General features: G+C 37.8%; 3 protein-coding genes across 6 annotated transcripts; all 3 read right to left on the bottom strand.

The window, feature by feature from the left end:
* Positions 1-3,256: 3,256 nt before the first annotated feature.
* LOC311279541 (RING finger protein 122) lies at positions 3,257-8,684 on the bottom strand. 4 transcript variants are annotated; one of them, XM_084391118.1, is made up of 7 exons: positions 7,668-8,497; positions 7,509-7,584; positions 5,265-5,421; positions 4,869-4,911; positions 4,708-4,749; positions 4,410-4,492; positions 3,257-4,037 (listed from the first exon to the last, which is right to left on the bottom strand). In XM_084391118.1, exons 3-7 carry the CDS (start codon positions 5,372-5,374, stop codon positions 3,917-3,919), a joined length of 399 nt encoding a protein of 132 aa, XP_084247244.1. In that variant the 5' UTR covers positions 5,375-5,421; positions 7,509-7,584; positions 7,668-8,497; the 3' UTR covers positions 3,257-3,916. The 4 variants fall into 4 exon arrangements, with proteins under 4 accessions (XP_084247244.1, XP_084247245.1, XP_084247242.1 ...); XM_084391119.1 differs by having other exon boundaries at positions 7,679-7,770; XM_084391116.1 differs by having other exon boundaries at positions 7,509-8,684.
* Positions 8,685-10,612: 1,928 nt separating this feature from the next.
* Positions 10,613-12,518, bottom strand: LOC311279535 (calcium homeostasis modulator protein 2-like). The gene is made up of 2 exons (XM_084391110.1): positions 11,458-12,518; positions 10,613-11,339 (listed from the first exon to the last, which is right to left on the bottom strand). Exons 1-2 carry the CDS (start codon positions 12,001-12,003, stop codon positions 10,956-10,958), a joined length of 930 nt encoding a protein of 309 aa, XP_084247236.1. The 5' UTR covers positions 12,004-12,518; the 3' UTR covers positions 10,613-10,955.
* A 2,544-nt stretch (positions 12,519-15,062) lies between these two features.
* LOC311280210 (calcium homeostasis modulator protein 2-like) lies at positions 15,063-16,083 on the bottom strand (the record flags this gene model as incomplete). The annotated part of the gene is made up of 2 exons (XM_084392183.1): positions 15,063-15,446; positions 15,538-16,083. 2 exons carry the CDS (start codon positions 16,081-16,083, stop codon positions 15,063-15,065), a joined length of 930 nt encoding a protein of 309 aa, XP_084248309.1.
* Between the last annotated feature and the right edge of the window lie 1,989 nt (positions 16,084-18,072).

Genomic DNA, 18,072 nt, shown 5'->3' with positions numbered 1-18,072 from the left:
CATGAAGATGGATTTTTAGGTAAGAGTGTTTTTTTTTCTTCTAATCCTATATGTTGTTTACTTAATCTTTTGCAGATAAAATCATAAAAATTATATTAGATTAAATTGTAGTTTCTCTAATTTCAAAGCATTATGCTAATACAGCCAGCTAAACACTGGCTGACAGGGGTGGGGTGGATTGTAACATCTTTTCATGGTTGTTACAACCAGCCCCTTACATACAACTAAGACATGCAACTATTTAAAATAATCTTACAGATCGCCTAGATAGTGGAAAAGAACGACAGATAGATGTTTGCCAACCAGTGTTAAAAAAGGAGCTGATGAGGTTTTAAAGACGGGCAGGTCAGATAGATATGTTGTGAAAACGATGTTGAAAGCCTGTGGTGAGGATTCTGAGACTTTTGTGTTGTCTGCATGGAGCCATTTGGCAACTCAAAGCCAAAGGAAGTGGGTAAACTGTGCCCTGCAGTCTCTGGTCTAACCAAGTCTGCACTCCATGGTTAACAACACTGAATTTTCACCATTGTTACTCTGATTAAGAATAATCACACATAGACACACTTTTTTTTTTTTTTTTATAAAATTTTTAGATCCAGGTATGCTGCATTCAAGTGTTCATTAAAGGGATAGTTCACCCAAAAATGAATTTGTTTTTTATCATTTACTCACCCTCAAGTTGTTCCAAACCTGTATGGATGTCTTTGTTCTGTTGAACACAAAAGAATATATTTTGAAGAATGTTGGTAACCAGACAGTTAGTAGGCTAGTAATGGAAAAATACTATGGAAATCAATGGCTGCCATCAATTTACCAACATTCTTCAAAATATCTTCTTTTGGTGAATGAACTTGCTTTAATACTACCCACTATTGAATACATCCCAATTTAGCTGTTATATAAAAACTGTGTGCAACAGTCTAGCTGAGAGAGGTTTGAAATTACTGTGTCTCAAATGGCTAAAGGGGAATTGACAGTAATCTGATTCTTAATTCAACCCATGCAGTTGCGTCACATGTTGAGGCACATCTGAAAATACACTTTATGAAGACTGATGACATATTCAGTAGATGCTGCAGTCGTTTTTTACTTCTTTTTGATAAATATCACCATATACACTCTCAGAGAAAAAGGTACAAAAGCTGTCACTGGGACAGTACCCTTCAAAAGGGTTCTAATATGTACAATTTAGGTACTAATATGTACACGTTTGGTACCAATATGTACTCGTTTAGTACCAATATGTACCTTTGAGGGACTTATATGCACTCTTTAGGTACAAAGGTGTACCTTTTGAAAAGGTACCGCCACAGTGACAGCTTTTGTACCTTTTTTTCTGAGAGTGTACCGTCCAATAAAATCACTGCAAACTACCAAGATAACCACACTTATTCTTGCTATAAAAAACACAATACGTTAATATAGGTATTGGGGTAGGCCTATACATTTTCCCAGAACTTTTCAATTATTTTTTCTTCTCTTCTGAAAATAAACACATACAAATAGGCCTACAGTATTTTATGTCTGCTTTTTGTCGTTTCCAAGCATTTCTACAGGTGTCTTGTCAATTATTTATTTACTTTTTTAGTAGATTTGAAATGCTTTAGGAACTTCATGAAGCTTGACTGAATCTAGTCATACGTGATTCTGACCTCCAGGTGGCGCTCAGTTTACTCTTTTTAGCAGTTACCAATGCATTCTCACTGCTTTTAGTTGTAAAAAGACCATAAGCAAAAAAATGAAAACAACAAAGCTACGCACAACCAAGACGAAGCTGTTGCTTAAGGTCATTTGTTGTTATTTGATTTGAGGTCATTCACTTTGCTTCACAAACAAGGCCTAATTTAATCATTTTGTAAGCAAGCGCATTTCTTCATTTCCTCCTTGATAGATAAAACTCCCCTCACAAGTATTTATGCAAGGATGAGTTCTAGAATATTCACAAGCAATCAGAACGACTCAAAAAGTGTTCAGTTTGAGCACCATGAGGTGAAGCCTCTGTGTTTCATAATGAGTCAGCTATGCAGCCTAAATATGGCATTATAAGTACATGCTAATTTGTGGTGACAGTTCATGAAGTTGAAGCCAATGATTATGCATATAAATGCTAATATATTGACATATGTGATGCTAGTCTTGTGTATATTATCACTTTATTGGCCTCTTTCTGAGGCAATATTTTAGCCTGGCAAAGTGTCAGACATCCTCAAGTAACACATTGCAGCAGATCACCACATGTCAGCAAGTCTGTACAGATGAGAAATATTATTTACCTCTTTTAATAAGAAGAATTACATGCTTGTCCAACACTCAGAGAACATGTCCCTGTGTTCCTCAGCTGCTTCTAGCAAGTTCACACTTGGCCACAAAGATTATAGGAGTTGGCCAGCCTAGCTTATTAAAATAAAAAGCCTTTCATTAATGTGTTTTGTTGACTCTTGCACTAGAAACGATCATGTTTAAGCACAACAAATAGGAGATGCTGAGCAATTCAAACAAGATAATTCAGTTATCACACAGGTCATGATGAGTTCATTTGTCGTCACTTTGTATTGAGTCATGGGGAATGTTCTAGTAAAACGATAGATGCGATTTAAAGGGAAATGTACACTAAAATATTTTGATTATTTAATATTATGACTACAGTAGGTTACAACAACACAGGTCATTGCAAAGGGTTATGGAGGTATCTTCAGTCTAGCATGTTTTCTTCTGAATACTGTAGGATAGATTGTTGTATTTAAGCACTAATGTTTAAAAGTTTGCATAATATTTTTGAAAAAAGGGTTCTCTTATGCTCACTAAGGCAGCATTTATTTGATTATCAAAATAACTGTTTTCTATTTTAATATATTTAAAATTTTAATTTATTTCTGTGATGGCAAAGCTGCATTTTCAGTATTCGTTACTCCAGTCTTCAGTGTCACATCCTTTAGAAATCATTCTAATATTCTGATTTGCTGCTCACAAAATATCTATATATTTTTTAGTATCCATGTTGAAAACAGTTGTGCAGAATATTTTTGCGCAAACAGCATTTATTCGAAACAGAAATATTTTATATCCATCCTTTTATGCATCCTTGCTGAATTAAAGTTTAAAGTATCTGACTGCTATATATACACAACTCACTTGCAGATTTTTTGTAACAATGGGATTAATCTTTGGTGTTCCAAAATAAAACAGGTTTCTATTTATGAAAACTTACACTTAAACTTCACATGATTTTTCATAGAAATGAATAAACACAAAAATGGGTTCCATCACAAAAACTTTACATTTTATTGAGAGCCATATATAGTACAAAACATCCACCTTAAATAACTTAAATTAGGCCAAATTCCATCCAAATCTGAGGGTTCCAGATTACAGCATGGGTTCTCACCAAAGACCATGAGCTCCCTTTAGCACTCAGAACACTCAGAAACACATTTACGAGTGTCAAATGTTAAAATATTGGCAAGAGTAAAAACCAATGAGCTCACAGATCCTTAAGGTCAGGACTCGGGCCACTGAGCAGCTCCTAACTTTGGATTCTGTAACTGGGCATTCCTAAACTTGACTCTTTATGGTAGTAATAGTGAGTCTCTCTTAGACGGGGAATACTGTATGATTGCACATATTGCACAGTGTCAACTCAGACCTCATGTTTTGTGCATCTCCCCTGGTTTGAATATTCTTCTTTGTCTGTTTGGAGTCCACAAGGCATCGATTTATCTTGCTGCAAGCTACAGTACATTATGACCAAGAACACGGCACATCAGTTCAGTTCCACTGGGAAATGGTGATTGGTGGACAGGGGCGGTGGATGTATATTTGGGACTAGTCCACCCGCTCCAGTAGTGTGGTGATTTTTAATGCTGTTCTTAGGTGTGTGTGAGAGCCAGCCTATCTCAGCAGTGATGTCCCTCTTCGGTCACACCTCCAGGGGGTTCTGGGGCCCCTCGGCCCCCTGCAGAGGGTCTGGCTGGAGCCTGCAGATGGGCTTGTTGCACATGGGGCAGACGCTGCGAATTTCCAGCCACTTCACCAGACACCTGAGCAGGAGACAAGGTGAAAAGAGGAGAGACGAGTCTGTAATGCATCAGCTATCTATAGACTCAAGCGCTGTTATGCATCACAAGATGACAGGCTGAAACTGCAGAATGTCTTTGAGAAACAACAAACAGTCTGACAGGTGTTCCTCAAGGCAATGCCTTGACAGCTTAATTTGAGGTTCCTACATATTTACATTCTTGTATTAGCCAATATTCTGTGTGTCATGAATTTATGGCAATGCGTCGTTTTAAATTTTCACATTGTAATGCATCAATCAGTGTTTTAAAATATGGCATCCTAATGCATTATTTACTGAATACGGAAACATAATGAGAAAGGTTGGAAAGTGACAAGATGGTGAGAGATCTTACTTCTTGTGAAACGCATGAGCACAAGGGCAAACCCCTAGTTCATCCCGGCTCCGAAACTCTTCCAGGCAAACCGCACAGGTCTGCTGCAAAAATAAAAACAGACACAGCCAGAGGCTTTATATTTATATGTTACGATTTCTATACATTTAAACAATTGGAATCAGCTTGGACATTCTGCCTAAAATCTCCTTTAGTGTTCCACTGAAGAAAAAAATAAACAAAACATACAGGTTTGGAATGACATGAGGGTGATAAAATGATTAAGTGAACTTAAGGTATTGGTTTGACAGGTACTTACTCCAAGGAGACTCAATTTTTTCCCCGGACCTTTTAGAACAACCTGTAAAAAATAAATAAATAATGTAAATAATATATAATGTCTGTCGTATATGTATATAATATATTACATAATAACATACAAAACTCACTGCATACTACCTCATAAAGGAAAGAAATTACCTCATTGTATCCATATTGTTCTTGTGCGCCCTGTCGTCTCAATCTGTGAAAGATTAAACAGTATCTGTTTTTACCTGTATCTGCAATCGTTCACTCCTGCAGTTTCTGCACTGTACTTTTCCTTACTGATTGCACTGTATTATTGCATTATTATTGTATCATTGACTTGTATTAAATTTTTTCGTTCTTTATTATGCCTACGGAAAGGACTATGAGTTACCATTCTGAACGAAATAAAATGTGCTACACTTGCCTTATGATGCTTAATACAGCTATGGCCCAATTCTTTTAGAATTTTATGTCATTTTATAGCAATTCCATTGCAGCAACTACGAACTTCCTTTTTGTTCACCCACAACAATTAAAACTGTTTATTTATTTATTTATTAAGTATACCTGAACAGGTAGCAACAGAAGATCATGCTCAACATGAAGACGAAGAGGCCTATCCCAAGAATGATGACATAGACATTAATTGGGAGACGACCGGTAATGTCTGTGGTCATTTTGCAGAACTTGTCTGTAATCTGTTAGTCTGCGTCACATAGGCATGCTGCAAGAGACAAAACAAAATCATGTTTTGGTTAAAAATTGTTAGAGTTTATGGTGCGAGTCACGGGAGCTCACAGCTCTGGACTGCTTATAACATTCATTTTTGCTCATCTTTTTTTGATCAGTAAAATGAATCTGAAATCTTCATGAAATCTTTCATGAATCTGTTATGTGAGCGGGTCGCATATTTCTTTCTGTCAGACCCTTGAAAGGCAACACACATCACTGTGATTCTCATGTGTACTCTTCTCAGTGGCCCCTGCATGCATATTGCATACTGTGAGCCTGCGGACTGTCCTCGTGTTTCTCAACTCCATGTAACACTGCTCTCATTGTTGGACCTTGCTGAGCAGCATGAACTTTTCACTGTAATACATCTTTAAAAAAAAAACAAGAGATGTCACAGTGGTGCCGGATGATGTGCTCAACAGCCAAGCGCAATCGTTTTTGTTTTAAAGTTCTTTATTTAGGCTACTGTATAGTTTTTATAGATCGTACCTGGGCTCTGTCCCTCAAAACGTATGAGGGTAAAATCCAACTTGGTTTTTCAAATCACAGCAAAATACTTTGAAATATTATTAATGCTACAGATTAATGTGCACATTCAAACTTTTACAGAATTTTTATGGAGTGTGATGCAGCCATTACACCATTAATCTTTGTCTTTGTTGTGATGGAAAACACTTCTCAAAATGAAAAGTGAGCCATTTATTTACTTAAGTCTTGTAGAAGTCATCCAAAAGTCCTTGTTGCACCATGTTGACTTTCAGGGTTCAAGCCATTTCATCACACACTGGAGAATTTCCAGAGCAGTGAACATTGTTCAGACAACAATGGTTTAACCTATATCCTGAGGCAACACATGTAAATAGCAACACAAACACATTCAGCTGATGTTACAAGGCTTTCAGTTGTATTTTGGGAGTAAAATGGTCATCTCTTAATCCAAAAGGATTCAGTTGTCTATATAATTTGATAGATTTAATATTGCCCTGGGCTTTCTAACAAAGTAGTGTTTTCTTTAGCATGACGGTTAATGTTTTAAAACTGCCATAGACCAAAACACTGTTAACATAAAGAACAGACATGCACACTTCATTGTGCTGTGCTTGTGGATGAAACAAAGGCAGACAAGAAACGCTCCATTGTGCTGAAGCGCCGAGACAGTAAGTGAAAATGCTGTAGTTGTGCTTGGCTACAAATATTATACTGTATATGCTCTTTAGTATAATAATTCAATTGGTTTTATATAGTGCACTTTTCATAAAGAAGACGTCAGCGTTCCTTTTTGTAAACGGGTCAAAAGACGGGTCATTTTTACTTTATGAGTCGACTACAACTTTCAAATGCTTCTGAAAAAAAGAAGAAAAAGAAATAAATGCTGTTCGAGGACCAGTAGTTCCTATTGGGGAGACAATGTAATATAAACATGTTAACAATGATTTAAACAGTAGAGTTATAAATTCTGTTTTTCAGCATTTCAAGCCCTTTAAATGCAAGTAATGACTTTAGTTCCCTTCATTTAAACATTAAACTATTTATTTTTTTGTATACAGATTTGCATTTTCAAAGGAGAGAGCATTTGGCAACGAGAGTGAAGCCTGGCCAATTGTCTGTGCATAAAGACAAACACTAGTGGTGCACCCTTTCTGCCATAAAGCCACCATCTGGCCTATCTATGAGGGGTTGAGGGGGAGGCAAGAGATGTGAAGGCCTCACCAACCCAGGCAGGAAGCACCATTTGGGGGAAAACAATAATAACTGACCTCGGGTTGAATGCTGCCAAACAACCACACAATGTTGTGTCTCTCACAACAGTCAGACACAAAAATGTGTCTCTCTAGGCTGCGCTCAAGTTCGGGTCATGGAAAAAAGTGTGCCAAACAGGAGAAAGGTAAAAAGGCTTGGGTTTTCAGGTGAAGGAGGGGGTGGTAGTAATTTAAGGAGCATTTTAGTTAAACATTGATAGAAAGCCAGTGGGAGGGTCGGTGGCTCTGTGCATAACACATGGTGAGTGAGGTGTCCAGATTATGTAGCCACTAGAAATGAAGGGGAGAGAAGGAGGAGGGGGTTATGATTCATACTCACCGTTACACCACTGGATAGGTGCTAGATTGCTCCACAATACCAAAAGATCCAGCAACTTGTGTCCAAGGAGACAGAGCTGAAATCGGGCAAAAGGAGTGGGCGATCCCCTCACTCGAAACCAGATGAATAATACAAGTTTTACACTTGCAAAACTCTTACCACAAAAACACAGTTTTGAATCTTCAGCGCCTCTGGTTAACACATTATGATCACCCAGCAGCTCTTCACTGGGATATGGAGGGAGGCAGGGCGACTCTGTTTTCTTTGTGTTGAAACATTTACAAAGACAAGTCAGTCATTGTTGAGACCTGTGTCAACACGGGCACAGATATCAACACCTACTCCTCGGTATCTACAATGTTTTGTGCAACCACAGGCAAGTTAAAAGAAAACCAAGAGTTCTTTTTTCCAGCATCAGGATCCAAAATCAAGCGGCAGCACAGAATATGTCAAATCTGCAATGTGTTTTTCACATCAACAATGGATCACCATCTATGTCCGCTTGACATGAAGTTGTTGTCACTGCCTTTTTTAATTTTTTTACCTCTCTGTAGAGTCACGATAACAAAGCAGTGAGAGAGAAAATGTACATTACAGAGAGTCACAGATTTCTTTGTCTATCTTCAAAACATTGTCACAAAGCTCACCCCTTCCTCTGCTGCCGTCAGCCACTCTCCTTTAGTCTTCTCGCTCTAGATTGTCGCCCTCACGTTACAATCAACCGTTTTCCCCGTAACAAAGAAAGAGGAAGAGCAGTGGCATACAGCCCTCAGAGCCAGAGCTTGTGAGTGCAGCCCATTCAATGCTGTGTCTTCCTCACACCATCTGGTCTGGCTTCTCCGCTGCAAATACACAAAGGATATAATGCATTTTCCAGACAAAGTGATGAGATTCCTGTGCGTTTCCTGTCGCCTTTTCCAGCAGCCCTGCCTCCACGTAATGGTGCCGATGACTTCTCTCCTGCTCAGTTTGTAAACAGATCTCTGCTCATGTGATTCGTTGTCTGGATCACAGCTCTCTTTTCACCCGCCCCCTCCTCGCTCTCCCCTTCTCATTTTCTATCCTTTGCTCTCTCTCTTCCTCCTACTTCTCTCCAGCTGAAGGCTATAAGGAGGTGACAGTGGCCAGGCGAGCAGGCAGGCAGGCCGAGTCAGATTTTCTCTGATGAGTCTGTGTAAGACAGGGCTGGGAGGAGAATGAGGGTTAATTCACTTTGCTTGATTGGCAGGCACAAAAACAGCAAGAGACAACACAGTAAAAACAGTGAGAGAGTGACGCAAAAGGGTGAATAGAATAGAACAGAATAGAATCAAATAAAATCGAATCGAATCTGGGGATATTCGGAGCAACCCTACCACAAATAAAAAAAATAAAAAATGAGCATGTGACAGAAGCAGTGACGCCAGTGATTTTGTCACAGCAAAAAATAAACAAACAAAAATAGTTTTGTTCATGTAGCAAAAGGAAATATGCAACTAGTGATTCCTGTTGCACAATATCAGTGTGAATTGATCAAATGTTACACTTCCCTTTTTGCTAAATCTCCCTGCAGAAATATTTCAATCTAAGCAATTGATAACATTTGTGACATAATGTTGAAATTAAATTAAATACATTCTTATCAATAATTCTTAATTTAAATAATTCATTCTTAAAATTCCTAAATTTGAATATTATTTGTGCTTTAAGGATTATTTTAATGATTTGTGTTCCAGTTTGTTGTGGTCCAGGGCATTAGTGTTTATGGCACTGCGTTGCCATGGAAAAATAGGATATAGCATTACACCGAAAAGCAATAAGTCCTTTTTACACTATAACCATGTTAACATTAATACGGTTTACATCTTCTGGCTATACTATTGAAACAGTGAGCATTTTCATTGTTTACAAATGGGATCCATTCACTTCCATTGTCTTCTCTGAGCAAATGATGCAGTCACATTACCTTTTTGATGCATATTTGAGAACTTAATTGGTATTGCTTCCAGCGGATGTACACCCTGATGAATGTGAGCTACCAAATCTTTCTCTTAGCCAGTTAACCCTCAGTTAACTGGGCATATCAGATATGTGATATCATGAAAAGATCCACTTCACCTAATCAACAACCCCATGGAATTCCACAGGGATCTGTACTCTGACCACTTTTATTCTCTCTGTACACCAGGCATCGCCTCTAATGACTTCTATTATCAATTTTATTCAAATGATACTCAATGAATTCTCTCTTTTTCTACCCTTTGACAACCCTCACAAATCACTGCATGCTTGGCAATCATCTCAGCCTGGATGAACACCCATCACCTGAAGCTGAATGATAAAAAACCAAGCTGTTGCTCCTTCAAGCCAAGAAGGATCCTTGCCAAGAAGACCTTATCATTTCAATAGACAACTCAACCATCTCACCCACACAGAAAGCAAAAAATATATAAAAAAATTGCCTCACACTGGACAATGACTTGTCAGTTGCAACCCACTTACTAACCACAGTTATACCATGCAGATTTCTCCTGCAGAACATTTTCCAGACTGTAGTAAGCACTAGACTGCTCTTGTCTCAACTACTGCAACTCCTGGCCGGCAACGTGTGTGCAACCAAACCTCTGCAGCTCATGCAGAATGCTACAGCCCAAATGATATTCAGCCTTCCCAAGTACTCCCTATGCTAATCAAGTTTAAAGTACTGTGATAGCATTCAAGGCAGTTCGTTTTTCTGAATTTTAATAACCTAAAGAACCTTTTTCCACTACAAAGAACCTTTTGTGCAATGGTTCTATGTTAAAGTTACTCCATAGAACCACAATTTTTAAGAGTGTAGGTAGTATAGTATCTCCATTAAATTTAGTTGATTTATGTGCAGCACTTGTTTATTTGTACAGGAAGCCCTTCATTAGCATTACAGATTGCACGCTTGCCATCTGTTGATCGCAGTGGTCTCATATGTGATGCTAACCACTTTTGTAGGTCATTCTGCATAAAAGCATCTGCTAAAAGTCTTAAATGTACATAAATTAAAAAATGTTATGTCAGTGTTAGTTAAAATGATAAGGTGTTCCGTTGTACTGCTAAAGATGTTATATTATTCATTCATTAGACACTAATTTGTCAGATGCACTTTATTGCTTAGCAAAGGATAACAAGAGGTCATCTCAACCTGAGAGTACATCATGTATCATAAAACAGACGCTAAATAGTCTGCTGTGCAATATGAAAATATAACCTTTTGACCTGCCAATCGCCTATCTACAAAGCTAAAAAATATCATGTGTATTAAAAAACAATAAAAAATGAAAAATCTGAATTACAGCCTTCAATGACATATTAAAAATGATACCCAAGCATGTTTACCATGCAAAAAAAAAAAGAAGAAAAAAAAGAATTCAGAATGTATAAAATGGCCACTGAAGACAGAATTAAACACCCAACTTATTACCCCCAAAATCTTTTTCAATCGCTGAGCTCCTTTGTATACATGTCCCATTTGTTCAAGCGGCTGTACAGGGGAGTGTCATTGATCTCTCTGTACATGTAAACTCCAGTGATGCGGTTCCACTCCATTCTGGGTATGACATTCTTGATTCCCTGACAGTTTGCAAGAAGCTCCTTCTCCTCATTTTCTAAGACTGCAAAGCCAAAGAAGCTCTTGACACATTCAACTGCATTGTATTTAGCATGCACTTCAGCTGTACGCTTGAAAAGAGCTTGTTCGCTGGAACGATACTGGGACCAGTACGCCTCCTGCTGGTAGCCAAGGGTTGAGCAGCAGTGTTTTAGACAGAGGAGCAGAAAGACAGCAAGGGAGATGATTCCCACCAGCAACCAGCCCAACAGCTAGATGAATAAATGAGAAAAAAAGAGGTTATATATCATACTGAAGACATTTTTCATGAATTTAGAAGTATTAATTCAATTAAGGATGATAAAAAGACTATGTTAAAGTGGTAAGTACCTGGGATTCATACTGTAGCTGGCGTTCAATCACTCTTGAGTAGTTCATATATGGAGCAGGTACATCCTTACATGGAAACCGGGCCATGATTTCTGGAATCTTTGTAGTAGGAGGGAAATTATCCAAAGTAGAGGGGTCTACAAACTCACTGAGAGCACAGACATATGCCTCCCCTCTCAGGAGAGAAACAACAGACCAAGTGATGGGGGCAACGACTGCTCTACCCACAATGGAGCCCAAAAGAGCAAAAGCAGCAGTCACCGATAGTTTCTGGCATTTTCTGGTGCGACACTCTGACACAACGTCCCAAGTATTTTGATTGAGCGTCAAGCCAATCACAAAAAAAGCCAGAGCTGGTACACCAATGGCAGCCAGACCGTACAGGTAATTTTTCTTTGGTGAACATGGACAGTTAAATGCAAAAATATTGTATGCTGTCTGACTGGCCACTGTCCCTAAACCTATCAGACCATTGAAGATCATGACATCCTTACTCCTAAAGAAGAGTGCAATAAATTTGAAGTTTTCTGAGATGAGAGAAGCCATCTTCTCCTGATTTTCTCAATGTTAATTAATGGCGATTAAACAAAGTCTTTCAGAGAGTCTTTGTAAATGAAACCGGATGACGGATGAGTAAATGAGTTATTTTTTGTTATCTGACACCATCATACAAAAAAGCAGAAACAGTATTAAAAAACCTTTTTAAAAAAACAGAGAAACATAGGCACAAAGAAATATGCATGTGTACAATTCAGGTTATTATGAGATGCACATTCAATTCAAAGACTGATTTCATGGAGAAAAGCTTTTCGAACAAATTCTCTTTGGGCAAGTCTCAGCGTGACTCTTTGAGCCAAAATTAGTAACTGAAAACCATACAGAAACAGAAAGACTTACATTCCATTGCAACGAGGTACAAATGGTCTTGCTGAACATCCATAAAGTTTTACAAATATGTACAACCAAATGCAGACAGCAAAAGAAGTCTTTAAAATAAAAGAGATTTCTGTAGGTAGCTTGTGTTGTTTGGAAGCAGTGAAATCCCTCCTTCGCTCTCTCTGTTGTGTGCAGTAGTGAATCATCAGCAGGAACTACATCTGGTTCCAGCCCCAGTGGAAAGTATGAGCATTTAACTAAAACAGGCTGGGCAACATAAATCAAAAAAACCTCCTCACATCCAGCAATACAAGTCATTAAGTCAGCTAGGGAGATTTCCCTCCTTCCTTTATATACATCTTTAGATGGGTTATTATTTCCTTTTCTGATGAGATTGTGTTGGTATTACATTAATAGTTAATAGTTTGTTATAACGATCTCTTTATGACCTTTTTGAAGCGTCAAAGTGGTAGTTGCGTAGCTGCCAATGGAGGGACAGAATTCTCTTAGATTTCATCAAAAAGATCTTCATTTGCATTCTGAAGATGAACAAAAGTCTTACGGGTTTGGAACGACATGAGGTTGTGAAATTAATGACAGAATTAAAATTTTCGGGTGAACTAACCCTTTAACAACTGCTTCCCATGGACTGTGAACGCGCAAACAGATTCCCTGTTGCCAACTAATTTTCAGGCGAAGGTGCTACAAACAGGTCGATTTGTTGCTAAAAGTCGCAAAATTATGTTGTGATGTCATTGCAACTGCATCAATATGCACATCATTCAAATTGACTGGCCATCTTGGTGGAAAATATGATGTGAAATTTGCTAGTTTAGTTTTTTTTTTTTTACTATCACATATTTTTATTTGTGCAAATAATATAAACACATATACAATATAAAAACATAAAAATATAAAACACCCTGCCTGTTTGCAGAAGCTAGCTATATCGCTGTGCTAAAAAAAATGCTATATGGCATCACTGAACAGATTGACATTCAGAAAACCCCAAAAGCATTCTGATTGGCTAAAAATGTAATCTAAACCGCATGTTTGTTTAACTGTTTGCAGACAGGGCTGTTTCAAAGATCGATGTGATTATTTTCTACATAGCAATCCATTAAAAACAAATCGAGTGCCTACTGCTATCGCACTTCATTCAATAGACTATTCATAAAACATGAAATGACTGGAGTAGTGTCTCACTCACAGCTGTGTTCTCAAGGTAGCGCTTATCAGAGCAGCTGTCAGTGAGCAACCACAGGTAATCCAAGCTGATTTAAAACAGCACAATTGCAAGTAGGCATGCTACTGTTTTAATATAGTTCAATAAACAATATAGTTGATATATACAGTTAAAAACTATTGTTAACATTGAGCAGCTTACCTTTCATTTCAGACAAAACTTGGCAAGTTGTTTGCTTCCGCTAAACAAAATAGTTCCAATTAAAAGAAAGACAGATGCCGATGGTCTGACTTTCAAAGATTCCACTCCTCGCTCCTGTCCTGTCCTCTGCTCAATTAACGTTCTCTTCTCTGGAACGTCACAAACACAGGCAAGTGGGGTGACACAAACAATGAAAAGTTCTTATTGTGTTGATGGACGCGCCTGAGCTGCCCGGTGTGCCCAGCCAGTCACTTCACAGGATGTTTCAGCATCAGCATGCATGACGGTATCTTCTAATAATACTGGTTTCAGACAGGCTTCCAAGGCACCAACGTCACATCTAAAGCAGGCTACATCTAGGTTAGTTAGTTACAAGTTAGTTAACTAAGTTAGTTACAACGAAGTTAATTATTTGGTGCCACCCAAATTATAATATTTTTAGATTTGAAATTAACTATGGCAGGCTGCAACAGGAAAAGGCAGACAAATATTTTTTTTTACATTTTTTTTTAAATATAGTATAAATATAAACATATGAATACTAATTAAAACATATATTTTATATCTAAAACTACATAAATAATATATATATATATTTTTTTAAATATGCATTATAATGGACAGTGTGTCTCAATGTAAGCAAAGCAGATATGTTGTACACTACTGCAAAATTGGATTACAGTAATTATCCTCCTGCAAATCTTCACTGAGATTATTCCTGACAAAATATCCATTTGACAATTTAAAACAGCAATGTCAGGAGGTCATCTCAGCGATAGGCTATGTTTTGACATTCAACTTGGTGTCTCTTTTAGGGAATAGTTATGGGTTGTTTCACATTAGTAAAAAGCCTAAGCTGATTACTGAAAGGTTGTAAATTTTGATCCAACAGCCATCATCATTGCAGTTTTAAACAAGGGACACAGTCCCTAGAGCATTGTCCAGCAATATATATTATTTGTTTCTTTGTTTGCTATTAAGTTTTAATAATTTTTTACATTGTAATTATAATCATTTAGGTTCTGCTTCCAACAATGAAACTAAATAAAACAAGCACACTATATTTAGTCTACGAATATTAAACTTTTTGTATCAGAAAATTACTTGATTTCTTAAAAAATAACAATTTTGCACTAGAAATAAAAATAATTATTATTTTATAAAACTTTTGAATTCTGTTAAGTGAACCATTCCTTGCATTTTTAAAATGTCCTTTATGGCACACATAATTCTTGGGTGTTTCTTAATACCAAAGGTATTACTTTTTAGGTGTGTAGTATTATTCATCAGACACTAATTTGTCATAGGTAAAGAATAAAATGTCCATTTCTTTGTCAAGTACTTAACAGTCATGCTCATTTATGTACATGGCCCATTTGTTCAAGCGGCTGTACAGGGGAGTGTCATCCTTTTCTCTGTACATGTAAACTCCAGTGATGCGGTTCCACTCCAGTCTGGGAATGACACTCTTGATTCCCTTGCAGTTTGCTAGAATCTCCTTCTCCTGATTTTCCAAGGCCACAAAGCCAAAAAAATTCTTGACATTTTCAGCCGCATTGTATTTAGCATGCACTTCAGCTGTACGCTTGAAAAGAACTTGTTCGCTGGAACGATACTGGGACCAGTACGCCTCCTGATGATAGCCAAGAGTAGAGAAGCAATTTTTCAGACAGAGAAGGAGAAAGACGGAGAGCGAGATGATTCCTACTAGCAACCAGCCCAACAGCTAGATGAGGAAGAGAAAAAATTAGGTTGAACATACAAGAAGTGTTCATGCGATTAAGGACAATAACAACACTATAAAAAGTGATAAGTACCTGGGATTCATACTTTAACTGGCGTTCAACTTCTCCTGAGTAGTTCATAAATGGAGCAGGTACATCCTTACATGGAAACCGGGCCATGATTTCTGGACCAAGTGTATTTGAAGAGAAATTATCCAAAGAAGACTGGTCTACAAACTCACTGAAAGCACAGACATACGCCACCCCTCTCAGGAGGGAAATAACAGACCAAGTGATGGGGGCAACGACTGCTCTGCCCACAATGGAGCCCAAAAGAGCAAAAGCAGCAGTCACCGATAGTTTCTGACATTTTCTGGTGCGACACTCTGACACAACGTCCCAGGTATTTTGATTCAGCATTACCCCAATGACAAAGAAAGCCAGGGCCGGTACACCAATGGCAGCTAGGCCGTATAGGTAATTCTTCTTTGGTGAACATGGACAGTCAAAAGCTAAGGTGTTGTATGCTGTCTGACCGACCACCGTTCCTAAACCTATGAGACCATTGAATACCATAGCGTCTTTACTCTTGATGTACAGTCCAATAAATTTGATGTATTCTGGGAAAAGCACAGACATCTTCACTTGATATAAGCTTGCTTTTCTTTTTCACTTTCTTTCTGCTGATGGTGATTGTTGTGTCTGTAAATAAAACCTAAAACCCTGACAAAGAAGGCAAACAGAAACAGCTTTATTATACAAATACTTCCAAGAGAAATGTAGTCATAGAGTAACAATATGCATTTAATTCATATAAAAGCAATTAATTGGGAAAAGTTTCCCCAAGCCTTAATGTGCCACTTAAATAAGTTATTGAAAGCCGAAAATCAACTGAAAAATCAAATAATTTCTGAAATAAAGACTTACATTCCAGAGCCAGGAGATACAAATGGTCTTGCTGAACATCCACAAAGTTTTAAAATCATGTACAACCAGAAGCAGATTGAAAAAGATGCTTTTAAAACAACAACGACAACAACAAAAATCTCTATACGTAGCTCTATTTGTTGTGGTAAAGAAGTGAGATCCTTTCCTCCTCCGTCTGTTGTGTATATATAGCAGTGAATCACCAAGAGCAATTACAATCTGGTTTCAGCATATGGAACTAAAATAGGATGGGCTAGTAATTGAGAAAGATCAGACACATGCACAAACAACAACAACAACAACAACATTAATTTCTCTTTAACTTCCATCCAATGTAGGCCTATTGTTCAAAATTACTCCTGAGACCCAGTAGAAATGGTTATGGCAGTGGTTCCCAAGTTCCAGAATTCATTTTTTGACACTCCTTTTGCAGGTCTTGGAGTTAAACTAGGTGTGTTTAATCAAGGAGACAATTTAAAGACAGTGGTTTTGACCCTAAGGCCCCACATTATCCACAACAATATTGAAGTTCACCCCTCCCCTTTTTTGATGAACAGAAATTAGTAATGACCATAGATTAAGATAAGCCACTAATTGAAAAAATAAAATAATTACATTTTTAAATTCCAGAATTTTAGGGGTGAATTAAATAAAAACGACCTTGATTTTTACTTGTTTTACCTTATTCTAAAGCTAATTTTGTCTTATTTTAAATCATTTTAATTCATCTAGAGTGTAAGTCTTGTAAGTTTTTGTGACCTCTGGCTGAGAACCTCAGCTACACTCACTGGTGAGTAATTTTGGTTAGTAATAATAAATACTACTTCTTTAAACTGAAGAACATACCTAAATAATTGTTTTCACGAGTTCACACTTACATCATATTAAACAGTAAAGATTATGCATATTTGGCGTGCTGTCCGGGGGAGGGCTCCGGGCTCAGAATTTGGCCCGAAGTATTTCCTCCCCCTTTAATTAGTTTTGATTATCTGAATGTGCTCCACAGGTGTTTAATTTGGTTTAATTATCTGAACGTGCTCCTCCCGAACTTTGTTAAATAAAACATCATTTTGAGAGAGAAATATGAGCTCAAGACCATCAGGGGCCTATACCATGAAGCCGGTTTAGGTTGCTATAGCCAGTTATGTTTCAGTTTATTTTATGCCAACCCTGGGTTTTAGGCACCATGAAAGTGGCTTGGCTTTTAGTGATGTTCATCGCCATAGAACTGTACGCTCCACGGCTAACCTGCTGGAAGGTTATGTTCTGGGTAAGAGATCTCAAACCAAAACTGGACCAATCAGCTGTGAGCAAAGTGACACATGTCTGATGCAGTAAAGTAACTTATCCACTGCTTGAGTTGACAGAGAAAGTTGATGAACGGCGTCATGGTACCAACAAGGACTGTTTGAATTGGTCTGGTTTTGTCAACTCTAAACTAGTAACCCTGAGTTTGTTTAACTGCCATCATGGTACATGCCCCAGGAGGTGTAAACTCAAGAGTTACGAATCCAGTTAGACAATTGCAACCAAACAGCAATGATTTTCTATAGTGAAGCCTCCAAGGATGCAATCTCTGATAGGATTTAATGTTTAGGATGTGATATCTGTTGGTTTTGTGAGGAACATAATTTAGGACGTGGTACTTTGATCACTTAGAAGCCATCGAAACTTGCTATTAGTGGGCGAGGCTAAATACCA

This window comes from Rutilus rutilus, assembly GCF_951802725.1.
Source record: "Rutilus rutilus genome assembly, chromosome: 20".
Lineage (NCBI taxonomy): Eukaryota > Metazoa > Chordata > Actinopteri > Cypriniformes > Leuciscidae > Rutilus > Rutilus rutilus.
This window is presented reverse-complemented; position numbering and strand designations above follow the sequence as displayed.

Bases quoted from the DNA above. Each gene is read 5' to 3' on its own strand.
- LOC311279541 (XM_084391116.1), bottom strand. From the start codon at position 5,374: ATGACCACAGACATTACCGGTCGTCTCCCAATTAATGTCTATGTCATC. The intron at 4,912-5,264 runs GTATACTTAATA...AATCTTTCACAG, and splicing joins TTCTGTTGCTACCTGTTCAG to ATTGAGACGACAGGGCGCAC. The intron at 4,493-4,707 runs GTAAGTACCTGT...TTATTTTTGCAG, and splicing joins AAAAATTGAGTCTCCTTGGA to CAGACCTGTGCGGTTTGCCT.
- LOC311279535 (XM_084391110.1), bottom strand. From the start codon at position 12,003: ATGGCTTCTCTCATCTCAGAAAACTTCAAATTTATTGCACTCTTCTTT. The intron at 11,340-11,457 runs GTACTTACCACT...TTATTCATCTAG, and splicing joins AGCTACAGTATGAATCCCAG to CTGTTGGGCTGGTTGCTGGT.